The sequence below is a fragment of the Pipra filicauda genome, unplaced genomic scaffold, assembly GCF_003945595.2.
Source record: "Pipra filicauda isolate LSUMZ 115617 unplaced genomic scaffold, ASM394559v2 scaffold764_size103947_pilon, whole genome shotgun sequence".
In the NCBI taxonomy this organism is placed as follows: Eukaryota; Metazoa; Chordata; class Aves; order Passeriformes; family Pipridae; genus Pipra; species Pipra filicauda.
The window spans coordinates 35,134-51,247 of NW_024104936.1; the positions used below are offsets into that span (position 1 = coordinate 35,134).

Below are 16,114 nucleotides of genomic sequence, written 5' to 3' on the forward strand. Positions count from 1 at the left end.
TTTGGATCCTCTTTTTGTGGATTTGGATCCTCTTTGTGAATCTGGATCCTCTTTTAAAACTGGGCTCTCCTGTGTGTCTGCTGCCAGGGAGCCCCTGGGTGGGCACAGGATGGGCATCACTCCTCTTGCAGTATTACCTGGACAATTTGGGCAGAGAAGATGAAATCCAGGTGAGGTGGAAGTGCTGAGGGAGCTGGAAGGTCCATGAGCTGCCCGTGTTCTGCTCTCAGCCCCTCAGCAGCTCCAGCTTCACAGACTCCTGGTTTTTAAGGCCCAGGAGGAATGTCAGAAACGTGGGAAACAATTGATCACAAGCTGTTCTCACCCTGTTAGCTCCAACACCTGCTTGTGCTTGGCTGAAGTGCATCTTCCACGAGGCATCAGGGCTTGTCTGGGACCAGACAGGACGTGTCACTCCCTCTGCTCGTTTGTTCCAGTGGTTAATCACCTTTGCCATTAAAAACTCGGCCTTAATTTCCAATTTGCAGCCTTCAGCTTCCCACCACAGGAGCCCTGCACTGGGACATTTTACAGCTGTTTTTTTTTAGCCTGTGTTGGTTTTCTCTCATCAACTCTTCCCTCCTGAAATGGTCTTTTTTTTGGAAGCCCCTGGGTGATGGACACCATGTTGGGGTGGACACCATGGGCCTGTTGTCTTGTGGAGGAACTGGACCCACAGGAGGGAACAGGACACACTGCAGCCTCCCCAGGGAGAAAAGTTTCATTTCCAAACTCATTTTTTCATGTCTCCAGGTGAATTATTAGAGAGAGGAAGAGAAGAAGGTTTGGAGATTTTTGTTGTCTGGAAGAGAGGAAGGTTTGGAGATTTTTGTTACCCCCTTTTTTTTGACTTTTTAATATCAGCTCAGAGGCTTCTTCCAAACCAACTGTGATTTATATGAAGATGTAATTTTGGACTAACCTTGGCTAAACACAGCTGGGGGCAGCAGCATCAGCAGCTGCATCTCAGTGACAGAAAGCGGGAGAGGGCAGCAAAAATCTTGTGATTTCTGGCTGCAAAAGTTGAGGATGAGTTTGGGAGCTAAGAGGAGCCTGGGGAAAAGGATGAAATGCTGGTGAGTGGGTTATGATGGTTCTTTAATTAGATTTAAGCCCGTCTGGGGAGGGAAAGGGGTCTTTATCCCTGGAGATGCAGAGCTATCAGGTCCTTGCAGCCCTTTCCTCCTGGCAGTTTAAGCTGAGGATGAGCCCAGGCCACGGTTAAAAACCCCAAACAACAGCTCTGGTTTAAAGCTGTCCCACTGTGTCCTCACATGTTCGGCTTGCAGAAGGAGATGTGTGTGTTTTATAGTTGACCTGGCATCCTCAGCTCTCCCTTCCTGCCAGGATTCAAAGGCAGATGTGAAGCATCACTTGTTTAATGACGTGATGTCTTTTAAAGTGACCTTCCTCTTCTTTTTCCTTCCGAATTTACTGCAGAAGGTGGGGGAAGGAGGGAGGGGAAAAAACCAGCACAAAATCTTCTGAAGCTCCTGTTGCTTTGTAGTCCTTGAACCTGGAAGTTGGTGGCTCCTGAAGTGCCTTACATTACATTAGACTTGTCACTCAGATCTTGTTTTCTGCGTTTCAGAAGGTGTTTTGTTTTGGTTTTTGTTTTTTCTCAGTTCCATCCTTGAATGCTGAAAACTGTTTGAAAAGCCTTTTTTACCCAGTGATCACTTCATTGCTGGTATGTGCCAGCAACAGCTCCAATTTCTTGGTCATTGCCTGAATCAGGGGAATATTTTCCTGGTCTTATGCCAATAAATAATCAGATCCAGCACAAATGCCACGGGCAGGAGGATGAGGGCACTGGGTCTGTGAAGGGTCAGGGCTGAAAGTGTCCCCAGGGGCCAATTTTAATCTGTACCTGCATCACCCCCAGCAGCTGAGCAGTGAATCTCACACGTGTGTGATCCCTGTAAAAGGGATGAAATGAATCTGGATGGATTAATTTGCTGAAAGCCCCGTGTGTGTCCGTGCTGGTTCCAGCTTCTGCCAGCCATCCATGCTCCCAGACAGTGGGAGCACTCCTGTTTTCCAGAAAAACTCTTGCAGAGGCAGCTTTAGGGCTCACCTGCACTCACAGCCCCACGACTCTGCATCACAGTCTGAGGAAATTTGGCCTCCAAAAGTGGCCCAGGGTTTTATTGCTCTGTGACCAGCTGGGAGCAGGGAGGCTCTTGCCTTTCTCTCCCTGCAATAGATCTGTTTATATACAGCCCAAATGTGCTTTTCCATGTTTTTTGGGGGGGTTTGATACCAATAAAGATTGATATCAACAGTCAGAAAATACAAACTTCCTCAAAGGTTTTCCTCCCTGGGAGGATCTATTTTAGGGCTTTCTTTTAAGGCTCTCTATGCACCAGATCTTATTTTCCCCCATCCCAAGGCACCTTCCAAGGTCCCCTTTTATTGGATTTGGAGCTGCAGATCAAACCATCTGCCTGAGCCCTCAGCCCTGTGTCTCTTTACACACCTGAGCTGACACTGATTAAAACAAGAGTCTGCATTTTATTGCAGCAGCTGAAACCTTCACACCTCCCAGAGCTCTGCATCCTCAGAGCTCCTCCCAGTGCCAAAAGGAGCCTCCTTGAGCCCTTCAGGCTTTTCCTGTGGCAGCTTGGGCTCAAGTTGCATTTGAGGTGCCAAGTTTGTGTACAAAATAAATTAAAAAGAATAAAAAATAAATCTTTAAAGCTATTGTTGGCAACAGGGAATGCAGGTGATAAGGGACAAAGTGACTTAGGGCTCTTCCTAGCAGAGGGATGTTGCCAAAGCCACGTGTCTGCAGTGAAGCACTTGAGTTGTCTTCCCTTAACTATATTGGCTGCAAACACGGATATTTAGTCCAGCTCAGTCTCTCCTAAGCCAGAGATTAATCCATGACCTTGGAGAGAGGGAAAGGACTAGTGCATGGACAGCAACAAATGGAAAATGGAGCAGGAATAGCGATGGGAAGCCGGTGGTGTCCCCTGGCTGGTGTGTCGTGCCCAGGGCAGGGAGGATCAAACAGCCCAGGAATTTCCCAGGTGATGCTCAGGGCTCTGTTTGCTCTGCCCTTCCCCTTGGATCCAGCTGGATATCACACAGAAGATAATGGCAGTGCTCCAGCCCCGGGGAAAAGGGGATCCTCTCCTCAGAAGTCACTGCTCTTCTTTGCTTTACATGTTGAAATGTTGCTGTGCCCAGGGAGAAGCATCTTTAACACCGGTACTTCATTTGATGAATTTTTAAAGGGTTTGAAAGTGAGCTGAGGGATTTTACAGCTCCTCTCTTCCAGCTTCCCAACCATCTGGTTGCTTCACAGATTTTCTGTGGATTCCTGTATTTCTTTCAGCCCCTTTCCCTGAGAAAACAAAGCTTTTGCTGTTGTGCTGCTCGTGTGTGTTTGTCCACCCATATCCCTGTGTTTCCCTGCACTTCCAGCTGGAACTTTCTGCCAGATTTGTGGGAGAGATGGAAATCTCAGTTTTACCCTCATCCCACGTTTCCATCATTTCTGTTTGACACCCTGTGGGGATGGTCAACATCCAGCCTGGGGAGCTGCTGGCCCAGGTTGTTACAACGTCCTGGGACCCCCAGAATTCCAGCTGAATAAAGGCAAATGCACGATACTGGCCAGGTGGGACCCAAACAGTTGTGTGTTATCTGCTTGGGGATGTTAAACCAAGAGGTTAAACCAGGATCAGCTCCTGGACATCATTTTGTGCTGCACTTAGGAGGGAGTTTAACAAGAAACCTTTTCCAAATTGGTAACTCCCAAGGGAGATCCAGGATAAATACAAATTAATCCTGATCCCATCTCATTGATGATACTTGAGCTAAACCTTCCAGTTGAATGTTCGTGTGGATTTTGGGTCGGGAAGCCTTTTTAGAAAGCTGGGGAAGGATGCAAACCATGAGGAGACATGTGAGCAGCGTGGAGATGTCTTTTTTTTTTTTATCCTGATGGCAAATTGCTTCTGAACACCACCTAAAACCTCCCAAATGTGGCTGTGCCGAGAGGCAGGAGCGGGGCTGGCAGAGCTGCCACCCGGCATTCCGGGGGATGGAACCTGCTGGGGAGCTTGGTAGGCACTGCAACCTTGGCAAGGTACCATGGTAACGTCTCCAGACACATGTTTATGGGTTCTTTGAGGCCTTTTTGGTTAAATGTCAATGTTTTCATGAGATTATTCGAGGAGATTTCACTGCTCCAGAATCCCACTCTGCCTTTCGGGTTGAGAGTTGCTCTGTGGAAAATCACAGAACCCCAGACTCACAGAATCCCAGGATGTGCTGAGCTGGGAGGGACCCCCAAGGATCACGGAGTCCAACCCTCAGCCCTGCACAGGCCCAGCCCCAAGAGTCACCCCCTGTGCCCCAGAGGATCAGCCAAACCCTCCCTGAGCTCTGGCAGCCTTGGGGCTGTGCCCACTGCCCTGGGGAGCCTGGGCAGTGCCCAACCAGCCTCTGGGGGAAGAACCTTTGCCTGAGATCCAACCTGAGCCTGCCCTGACACAGCTCCAGCCACTCCCTGGCTGCTCTCCCTGGTCCCCTCAGAGAAGATGTGTCTGTCCTGACTGCTCAGAGATGGAGAGCAAAGCTTAGGGTTCAGTTCCCTGCTTGTTGTACAGCTCTGGGAATGGGGCAGGAGCTGAGGGGCATCTACCCTAGTCCCATTCAGGACATCTGCCCAGCTCCCAGCCAGAGGAGAGGAAAATTGCTGCAAATTTAACCCATTGGAGAGGTAGAAACCCTTCGGCTCATTGCAGTCCAGCCCCGAGCCCTGGGCAGGGCATCACCCCAGTGTGGGCTGGATCCCATCAGCATCAGGTCACTCATGCTCTGAGCTTACCCAGGGCCTCACCACGTGAAGGTTTCTGTGTTTCCAACATGGACATTTTGGTGAAATTCAAAATGAGCCTTTCACAGAATCCCAGACTGGTTTGGGTTGGAAGGAACCTCACAGCTCATCCAGCTGCACCCCCTGCCATGGGCAGGGACACCTTCCCCTACACAGGGTTACTCCAAGGCCTTGAACACTTCCAGTGATGGGGGTTCCAGCCTGGACTGATCTGGCTGTGCTAGGACAGGTCTTTTTTTTCCAGGCAGGCATCAGGCACCCACATATTCCCTGAAGCTTTACACAGATTTCAACCCCGAGTGCTTTGCAAAACCTGGTGCTGTGTTTCACGAGCTCTCCCACAGCCCACCCTCCCTGTGCCCCTTTTTGCTGTTTTCTCCCCCCTTTCAGGCCTGTTTTTGGCCTCAGGCTCCTCTCTGCAGGTTGCTGAGCGTGCCTGAGGTGCAGCTGCACATCCTTGTTGGACACCCAGCACAGGAGCTGCTGCTGGTCCAGTTCTGAGCATCCCTGGTTCAAACTGGAGGCAGGTTGAGAGCTGTTGAATTCCAGCAGCTCTGCAGGTTTTCTGTGGAATAATATTAGATTTTTAAAAATACTAATACATACCTGGGTGGTAGAATTGAATCCTGGATTTCTCTCCCCAGGGTATCACGGGTCTCCTCCAGCACTAAAACACATTCCAGGTTCCCAGGGAGCTGATTTTAAACACTCCAGCCCGAAGGGGAGATGCATTGTCATTTTTTTTTTTTTTTTTTTTTACTGCTTGTAGAAGCAAAGGCAGGGAAAGTGATTTCAGAAATGCTTTAGTGAACTTAACTCCAGGGTTTGCTGCTGCTCCAGCACTGGGGGAGCTCAGGGAGGGAGCACAACCCCGGGCTGGGGCAGGGGGGTGCTGGGTCCATGCCCAGCCCCACGGGCTCAGCACACTCTGGGTTTGCAGTGCAAGCCCATCCCCGTGTTGGATTTAAACCCCTTTCATTCAACAGGGTTTTGAAAACCCTGTTGATGGATGCTGTGATTTTTGGGGTTGTCCTGTGCAGGGCTCGATGGTCCTTGGGGGTCCCTCCCAACTCGGAATATTTGGTGATTCCCTGGGGTGTTTTTCAAGAGAAAACAAGGATCTAGCATTCCCTGAATGCTTTGTGGTGGGCCTGGAAACTAAGAAAGGTAAAATTCCCACCTTAGTGCTGAGAAAAATATGTCAGAGCCAGCAAGAGATCCCAAGGAAACACATTAATTGGCAAGTGCTGGGAAATTACAGATGTGCTTAATGAAAAAGAAAACCTTGTTTACGGTTTCTAATGTGCTGCTGAAGGAACTGGCTCCCAAATAAAAATACTTAAAGTTACGATTAGGATTTATTTACATAATTACTGCCAGAGAAATTCCAGGGACGTGCTGAGCAGTGCAAGAGAAGCCTCGTGGCTTTTCCTCTTTGCTTCCCAGTGTCTCCAGGTTATTTTGCTCTTGGGGAGTCTCTTGAAGCTGTTCCTGACTCAGTGAGGCAAGGAGGCATTTGTTACAAAATTAATTCATATATATGTGGATATAGATTTGTTTTATTGACTGTGGTAGGAACATATGGCTGAGTAAGAGCCAGATCATCCTTGTAATTGGAGTGCTGGCTGGAGAAGGATGCAGGAGGTGGCACTTATGGCAAGGCAAGGATGTTCCATGGCTACAGCAAGGATGCCCTTGGAGTTTGTTTCCAAGGGGCTGTGACCCCCAGGGACGTGAGGGGGTTGTGCCAAAGCATAAATTGATATTAATGGTGGGTTTCAAACCGTGCCCAGGGTGTCCTGGCCACCTTCCAGCCCCTGCAGAGCCCCTGGGCCGGATCCCAGGGGATGTTGGTGTGGCTCTGCTGATTTATATCCACTGGAAACATGGAACAGAAAGGCCCACAATGGGTTTGTGCTGCCTGGATCCAGCCAAGGGGATGACAAATCTCCCTCTTAATATTTCAATTGACTTTGGCAAACTTGCCTCTTTCTTGTGTATCCTAAATCAATGTGTAAGTGCTGCTGACAGTAATTCCCACTTTTGTCTGTGCAGATGGCTGCCCTTCACTCTGCTGCCGTGTTTATACCTGCGAAGTTTGCAAACACTCTGCTGCTCCAGCCTCCTGTTGAGCAGTATCTTTCCTTCCCTGTCATAGTTGGGAGGTGAAAATGTTCTTTGTTGGGCCCTGCCCGAATGGGAATTTCCTTCTTTCTTCTTCTCACTGAAGTCTGGAGCCCAGGAACTGGTGGTGACGAGCACCTCGCTCAGGGAGGGTGCCCTGGGTGGGGGGTTAAACCACCTCAGGGGCCTGGAAGCTCCAGAACAGGGGCTGAGAGATGGTCTCCAGGCTCTTGCAGGGCTTTGAAAGTTGTGCTGCTGGATCTAGTTGGGGATGTTGCATTTCTGGGATTGTCCAAGGCCAGGTTGGACAGGGCTTGGAGCAGCCCCGTCTAGGGGAAGGTGTCCCTGCCCATGGCAGAGGGGTAGAACAAGATGAGCTTTAAGGTCTTTCCAACCCAAACCATTCTATAATTCCATGATCTAATGGAATCTTTTCAAATTTTTTAATTGCATGTCGATGCAGACCCCCGTGCACTATGAAACTATTACCGAGAAGCAAATCTGGAGGCTGAAAGCTGCCATACGAGTGCTAGAGAGTCCTCTTTTCCTGCTGCTCTGTCTCTGCTCACTCTTCTTCATCACCAGGAAGCAGCAGCTGCATTTTTGTTTGTTTAGCTCCTCTCTCAGACACTCAATCAAACCTGCAGCCCATCAGTCACGCGCCAACCTCGCCGGGGATGCTTCGGCCCAGCTACTCCCTCAAGGCACACACTGCTGTTGTACCATTCCAAGAAAACAGGGCCAAATCATTCCAACCAACCATTCTTTTCCCTTTCCTCTCGTTCCCAGGGAGAAGATGCCATTCCACCATGTGACAGCTGGCTTGTTGTACAAGGGCAACTACCTGAACCGCTCGCTCTCCGCCGGCAGCGACAGCGAACAGCTCGCCAACATCTCCGTGGAGGAGCTGGATGGTGAGCAAATCCGGGGGGTTTCCCAAGTTGCTTTTCCAAATTCACCTTTTCCACGGTGTTGTCACCGGGTGTTCTCCCCGTGGAGTGAGGAGGAAGGGATGGCTCAGCAGGTCGGGCGCAGAGAAAAGGTCCCCGAGCGTGGAGAGCCGGGGAGGGATTTTAGGCTCGGATTTTGTCCTTCTGAGAGGCAAGAAGGACAAAGTCAAGAAGTCAAGAAGGCAGCTTTTTGAGACAGGAAGGCTGCATTTTATGGGCAAAAGTGCAAGAGAAAATTTAGGCTAATGTGTATTGCAAAGATGCTTTTAGCTTTCCTGGAACCTGCAGAGCTGAGTCTGTCCCTTCCAAGTCGTCTCGTTTGCTTTGTGGCCTTTCAAAAGTGAGGTTTCTCTGTGTCTCAGTATAACAAGATGCATGGAGGCAGCTTGTGGCTTAAGAAGCTGGGAAGGGCTTTAAAATTCCCTTTCACAGGTCAGTGATTGGGAGCACAGACTGGCCTCAGCCTGGCAAAGGCCATCAGGAGGGTTATCCACATCTGCTGCCTGTAGGATCCCATCATTTTCTCCCTGGAAGCTGGTTGTTGCCCTGCAGACAGGATGTGTGGCCAGGTAGACTCCCAGTCTGGTTTGTGGTGGGAAGGTCTCCTTTGTAGATGATTTGTGGCTCCTCAGGGTCATTTCTAAGCAAAAGTTAATATTGTGGACAGCTGGGCTTTGAGTGCTGTGGAACAAACTGAAGCTCTTGGGTTGCTTCCCAGTGGACATTTGGTACAAGCCATGATCATAATGAGTGGCCTCGATGGAGAACTCCAGGAGGAAATGATCAGGGGAAGGGTGCAAGGGGGAAATGGCCCTTCCAGGGCAGGCTGGAGGCAGTTTGGCAAACATTTCTTCTCACCCTCCCCCTCTTCACGTGTGCTTTTGTAAATCAGAGCTCGGTTTACAAGCCTTTGGCTTTGGGTTTGTGAGCTTTGAATTAACTTATCTTTGGTACAAACAGGGTTTTCTCCTCCCTAGTGAGTGAGAAGGCAGCTCAGGGGAGAGATGCAACACGAGGAACCCCTTTCAGGGCAGCTCAGCTCAGACCTCAGGACTGCCCAGGGCCTGCCCTGGGCTCTTCTGGGGCACAGGAGCTTCTGGGGCAAGTTCAGCTGAACTGAGGTGACTCAGCTTCTCTGCGTCCTAGAGATGCCAAGCTGTGTTGCAGGTGAAGCTTTGCTGTTGTCCCTGTGACAGGAGGTGAGGTCAGGTCCTGCAGTTCATTCCAAACGCAGACAACGAGGGGGTTTTTGGTTATGCCAACCCTGGTCAGAGCACAGCTGCTGTAACTGGGATTTGCAGACAACTGTCAAGAGCTGATCCAAGGGGTGGTGTTTGGTCAAAGGTTGCACTCAATGATCTTGAAAGTCTTTTGCAACCTTAATAATTCCATGATTCCATGACTCTATGAAGTGCCATCAGGGCTGGGACACGCTGTCAGGGCTGGGACAAGCTGTCAGGGCTGGGACACGCTGTCAGGGCTGGGACACACTGTCAGGGCTGGGACACGCTGTCAGGGCTGGGACACACTGTCAGGACTGGGACACCTGTCAGGGCTGGACACACTGTCAGGGCTGGGACACACTGGGGCTACTCGTGCCTGGTTTGTCTCCCTGCTGTGTGCACAGAAATGACCTGTGGCTGGAGTGGGAAGGCAGCCCAGCTCATCTCCACCCTTCCCGTGCCCCCCTGACCCACGCTGGACTCTGCAGGCCCCGCAAACCCTCTGCCATCCCTTTGCCCTGCGGGGTGGGAGCAGCAGCTGCGGGAGAAGGGCCCCACCTTCCCCAGCACTCCAGAGGCTGCGGAGCGCGGCTCATCTCCCTTAATTAACGCAAATGAGGTGAGTTAGGTGTGAAGGAGCTGCCCGAGTCGCTGCTAATGCCAGTCCCGCTCCCATCCAGCGCGGCCGGTGCCCCATTAGCGCCGAGCTCCGAGCGGGAGGGTTCATTCAGCTCCGGGCACAAAGAGCATCCCCCTCGTTCTCCGGGAGATTTAACTAATCAGCCATTTATTTCCTGCCTGTTAAGCACGGGCTTCCTGCTAGAATTCAGCCCGGTTATTTCCCTGACAGCCCTGTGCTCCACAAACCCCTCTTTTCGAGGGCTTTGTGGCTCTGCCAGGAGGACGTGCCCCGGTTCTGAGGAGAGCTCAACCTCAGGCCGTTTTTTTCCACCTGCAAACACAGAAGTGACACCAAATTGATTCGTGTCTGCTAAAGGCAGAGCAGCATAAGAAGCTGCAGAGAGTTTTCTGTGTGCCAGCCAGCAGCACACAGCCTCTGGAATTTATGTTCAATATTAAGGCAGCATCTCTATCTTGCTGTGCTTTGTCACTAATACCAGATCAGTGCCTGGGTGTGCTGGTAACTGGGGAAGGTACCACTGTTCACTGCCCAGACTAAAACAGAATTAGTCTTTCTGCCTTCAAGCATAAACTGTCAGAGGGTGAGTAACAAAATGTTCTTCCTTGAGAAGTTAATGTCAGGGTATGGGAGCTTTGTGGATATATCAAGCTGTGATAGCTCGATGCCAATAACATATTTGCATTTAATCTTACAGGGTTGGGAAAGAGATGCCAAAATTCTCCTTGGTTTCTTTTTCAATGAGATTTTGCTCCTGAGGGAGTTCCAGCCTATTGAGAAATTCCAGTCACACATATTAAATTATGAAAGGTTTGAAGCTGGGGAAGTCAGTGGGAATTTTCTGTAATGTTCCCTCTGCGCTCAGGGCTCCAACAAGTGCCTGATCTGCTGGGGGTTTTCCAGCAGATTTTTTTTGTTTTCCATGTCTAGCATTGCCTGTCTCAGCACTTGGGGAAGGATTTCTGGAATTGTGGGCTCTGGGATGCTGCAGGATCTGTGCAGCCTGACTGGAATACAGGCTGGAACACAGCCTGTCTCCCTGCAGTGAATACTGAGTTCTCCCTGTTTGCAGCCTGAGGGTGATGGGTGAGGGATAATATGGAGATCAGGGAATGAAAAAATAGTTCTGGCTTCAAGTAATGTAAGAGAAAAGGAGTCCAGGTTTTGGGATGGACATCCAGTGTGCTTAAGGTGCTGCTCTGCCTCTTCTCTGACTGGTTTTTCTAAGAAATATTTCGAATCATGGAACAGGTCAGGTTGGAAGGGACCTTAAAACTCATCCAGTCCCACCACCTGCCAGGGACAGGGACACCTTCCACTAGCCCAGGTTGCTCCAAGCCCTGTCCAACCTGGCCTGGGACACTTCCAGGGATGGAGCAGCCACAGCTTCTCTTGGAATTCCACCCCAGCCCCCACCACCCTCACAGGCAAGAATTCCTTCCCAATATCCCATCTAACTCTGGCAGTGGGAAGCCATTCCCCCTTATCCTGTCCCTCCATCCCTTGTCCCAAGTCCCTCTCCAGCTCTCCTGGAGCCCCTTTAGGCCCTGGAAGGGGCTCTCAGGTCTCCCAGAGCTTTCTCTTCTCCGGGCTGAACAATCCCAATTTTCCCAGCCTGTCTCCATAGGTGAGGTCCTCTTACCAACTCCAGACTTGCTCCAACAATTCCATGTCCCTCCTTCGTTGGGGGCACCAGAACTGCCCACACTATTCCAGGTGGGATCCAACGAGAGCAGAGTAAGTTTTCCCCTCTGAAAACTTCCCAGACTTCCATCAGCCATCTGTCAACTTGAACTGGGCTCTGGTTTTTTTCCATCCTGCTTTAAACACAGTTCTGGCAGCCAGGGAAGAGGCTGGAGAGATAACAGGTCACTGCTGATGCCTCTTCTATTCCGAGCAGCCACGCTGCTATTTGTGGTTCTCTTTGTGGCTCTGTAGTAGTGTGAGGGTGTTTAGGAGCTGTCACCGTCACAGAAGGGGAATTAACTTGTACAAAGCCATATTAGGAGCTCCTTAACTTTGTTAGCAGCCACCAAATGACGAAGTTGGAAGTGGCAGCACATCCATAACCTGCCTCTGAGGGGCTGCAAAGCATGGCGGGGTTTTGGATCGGAGTTATCGCCGTGTGCTCAGAGGTTTCTGGGCATGAGATTATAAATCAAGGCTGGGAGGGGCTGGTTTTCTACATTAAGGCTGGGAGGGGCTGTTTTACATATAGATTTCCTGGCTGCTGTTGGGTGACATGGAACTGTGGCGTGGTTTGTGCCGACTCTGCGGTTTCCACGTCCCTCCTCAAACCACCTCCCGTCCTCACGGGAGGAGTATTTTTAATAAAAAAAGTGGTGGATGGAAATAATCATATCAAGCTTGAGTCATCCACCTCCATAGGCACTATCTAAAGGGTATTGTCAGGAGGCAAAAACATTCCCATAGCAGGAATGTGACAAATATCACCTGAAGGGAGGCACACGCATGAGAAGCAGGCTTTGCAAAAAGTGCCTGGGAGATGTGAACCAGTCAGTGCCTTGCAGAGAAACCCCAAAGCTGAACCACAGCAGCAGCTGTTTGTCCAGAAAGACATCGAGAGAAATCCTTACCTGCCCCAGATTCCTTTGAAATCAGCAGGAGAAAATGGTGCTGCAGGACAGCTCTTGGCATCTGGGGCTGCAGGTCACGCAGCTCCCGCCCCGGGAGGTGGGTCTGCGGTGTCTGTAAGGGTTTTTCTAGGCTGGGAGAGGTGTTTTTTGGCTTGAAGGTTGAGCTGCATCTCCAGTTTTGCCTGCCTGAACTGGAGATGTCAGCAGAGCAGCACGTGGAATGGGGCAGAGCTGCTGCCTGCAGGAGCTTGGGGTGCAGCAGCTCCAAGGCAGGAATGTGGAGATTCCTCAGCAAGAGGCTGTTCTGTCATTGTGGGTTTTACATCACCTTGCAGGATGTGCTTTACTTGGTTTCTGCTTCTTCCCAGCAAGCTCCCTTTTGTCACCCCCAGCAGCTCTTTCCTGGGCTCCTGTGTAGAAGAGAACCATGAGCAGCTCCAGAGTACCCTGGGAAACAGTTCTTGAAATAATTTAAAGGTCATGGTTAAATGCTGCCCCGCATGGAGTTTAGATTAGCAGTTCTCTCCTGCTTGCCAAGAACACAGGCAGTGCCAAGTGGCTCAAGGTGTGTGGGGGCTGCAGCAGGTTCTGGAGCCCCAGCAGCAGGGCCAGAAGGGCAGTCATGGGGCTGGTGACACTCTGGGTCCCTGCTGGGGACACACTCCAGGTGAAATGGCCCCACAGCAGTGCCATCCTAACCCTGCCTCTGGAAATAAGGCCAAAATCAGGGCTACACATCCGAGATGATGGTCCTTGGATGTTGTATGTCCTGGGAAGGGAGCCTGCCCCAGCTCCAGGAGGGTTTGGATGATCCTCTGGGGCACTGGGTGTGACTCCTGGGGCTGGGGCTGTGCAGGGCTGAGGGTTGGACTCCGTCATCCTTGGGGGTCCCTTCCAGCCCAGCACATTCTGTGACTCTGTGACTCTGGGATTCTGTCGTGCTGTGACTGTGATTTGATGATTCTGTGACTCTCTGATTTGATGATTCTGTGATTCTGCGACTGTGATTCTGTGGTTCTGTGATTTGGTGACTCTCTGATTCTGTGATTCCATGATTCTGTGATTCCATGATTCTGTGATTCCATGATTCTGTGATTCCATGATTCTGTGGTTCTGTGATTCTGTGGTTCCGTGATTTGGCGATTCTGGTTCTGTGACTCTGTAATTCTGTGATTTGGGGACTGATTCTGTGGTTCTCTGACTCAGTGATCCTGTGGTTCTGTCACTCTGTGATTCTATGACCTGGTGATTCTGTGGTTCTGTGATTCTGTGGTTCTGTGATTTGAGGACTGTGACTCTGTGGTTCTCTGATTCTGTGATTCTGTGACTGTGATTCTATGATTTGGTGACTCTGTGATCCCGTGACTCTGTGTTCCTGTGTTTCTGTGACTGTGGTTCTGTCACTCTGGGATCCTGCAGAGCTCTGTCCCCAGGCACTCTCATTTGGGGGTTGTTATTTAGCACAAACCTGTGAGCTGTGAGGATTGTGGCTCATCCAGACCCTTGTTCTCTCCCGTGTCACCAGGCAGGTTTGATCCCAGTCCCTTGCCCTGGAGAGCCGGGGCTGTTGTGCAGCTCCTCATCTCTCTCTCCGGGTGTTGATTTTTCTCCGGCTCTGTGTTTCCAGCAGGGATTTCAATCCTGCTGATGGCACAGCACGGAAGGGACAGGGACAGGCAGGTCCCCTCCAGCCTCCCCAGCCAGCTGGCTGTGCCCTGTGGGGACCAGAGTGATTATCTGTGCTGTCCCAGGTGAGATCAAGCCGTGTTTTGGAAAAGGAATGTGCTCCAGGAGGGAAACCCAGGGGAGAGGGGAATTAGTCACTTGACTGAGTCATGGAGCAGCAACAGGCTGAGTCTGCTCTGCTCTGCTTTGTGTCCGTGGGAAGGGGAAAAAATGCTTGGAAAAGGGGAAAGAGGAAGGAAGGCAGGCACGAAAGGAAGGGAAGGAAGGGAAAGAAGGAAGGAAGGGAAGGAAGGAAGGAGGGAGGAAGGAAGGAAAGAAAGGAAAGAAGGAAGGAAGGAAAGGAAGAAAAAGAGAAGGGAAGAAGGGAGGATATTTTCCTGGGCCAGCAGACATGCCAAGGTGGAGGAGCACTGGGATACAGCTCCCCTGGGATGCTCTGCACATGGAGTCCTGCACAGCTCTCCAGGTCCATGCTCAGTGTAAGGACTGCCTGTTAATGAAGTGGATGGAAGTGCATAAAGCTCATTTTCTCTTTTGCAGGAGTTTTTTTTTAAGGAGAGGTTTATCCAGTGTCGCTGCTGTGAGTGGCCATGGCTGGCAGTGGAATTATTTATGTCTTCTATTGGGCTTTGATAGTGTTTCGTGTCTCTGAATATAAAATTGCAGCATCACCGTGCAGAGTCTGGTGTGGACAGGAGCAGCTGTGCCTCTCACTTCTGCTCAGCTCTTTCTGCTGATTTTCCAGCTCCATATTTTAATTACAGTGTGGGTTTCCTTGGGACTTGGGAGTTTGAGGTATGGAACAGTAAAATGAGAAAATCTGGTGCAATATTAATATTCTTAGAGCCAGAGAATCCTGGAATGGTTTGGTTGGAAGGGACATTAAAGCTCATCTTGTTCCACTCCCTGCCATGGGCAGGGACACCTTCCACTAGCCCAGATTGCTCCAACCTGGCCTTGGACACTTCCAGGGATGGGGCAGCCACAGCTTCTCTGGGCAACCTGTGCCAGGGCCTCCCCACCCTCCCAATAAATTCTGCAGAGTATTATTTTATTCCAAGGCTCCCATTTGCTCCAGGCAATTCCTGTCCAGTGGAGTTGCTGATGGAGGGTGGGGGGTACCTGTCCCAGGCCATGTCTTCAGCCCTGCTGAGGTTTAAGGAATCCCCCAAGGCAGAGGTTTGTAGTTCTCATTCCCTGAGGTCTGTCCCAGCCTCAATGGAAGTTTCCAGATGTCAGGATTGCTGAGTGAAGCCCCTGCCCAGTGCAGCTGGGAGGGCTCTGTTCTCCTGAGCTCCCTTTGGGAATGTTTCCCCTGGGGCAGCGAGGTCCTAGGAGCCCCATCCATCCATCCATCCCTCCATCCATCCATCCATCTATCCATCTATCCATCCCTCCATCCCTCCATCCCTCCATCCATCCATCCATCCATCCATCCACCCACCATCCATCCATCCATCCATCCACCCACCATCCATCCATCCATCCATCTATCCATCCATCCATCCATCCATCCATCCATCCATCCTTCCATCCACCATCCATCCATCCATCCATCCATCCATCCATCCATCCCTCCATCCACCATCCATCCCTCCATCCATCCATCCATCCATCCACCATCCATCCATCCACCATCCATCCATCCACCATCCATCCACCATCCAGCCCCACCATCACCAACCTGCCACTCCCAGCCTCCAGGAAAGCTTTTTCTTCCCTGGAATCAGCATCACTTCCCACCCCAAACAGTGTTTGAACACCCAAGGTGTCTGAGCACAGGGAGCTCCGGCTCCTCCAGGTTTCATGGAGAGGAGGAACCATGTCAGGAGGGTCTGAGCTGCTGCAGGGACCACCAGGGTTTTAGGATGAGCTCTGGGGTTTCTCCAGCACTAGGGGTTTTCAGCAGGAAGGTGGCAGAAAACTGGATGGGGGGGAAACTCCAGAACTGAAAGTACCTCCACCCTCCAGTGCTTTGCATCAAGCCCCACACAAGGTGCCAATACTTCGATTACCCAGGGGGACAAACATTTTTTAGGGTTCAG

General features: G+C 50.8%; 1 protein-coding gene across 1 annotated transcript in view; it reads left to right on the forward strand.

The window, feature by feature from the left end:
• Nucleotides 1-16,114, forward strand: part of LOC113993675 (calcium-binding protein 8) — a gene marked incomplete at its 3' end in the record, with an annotated part of 72,229 nt that overhangs the window by 16,787 nt on the left and 39,328 nt on the right. The window contains exon 2 of the mRNA XM_039389754.1: nucleotides 7,763-7,887. Within this exon, the coding sequence (XP_039245688.1) occupies nucleotides 7,763-7,887 (125 nt within the window). The remainder of the gene's footprint in view (nucleotides 1-7,762; nucleotides 7,888-16,114) is intronic.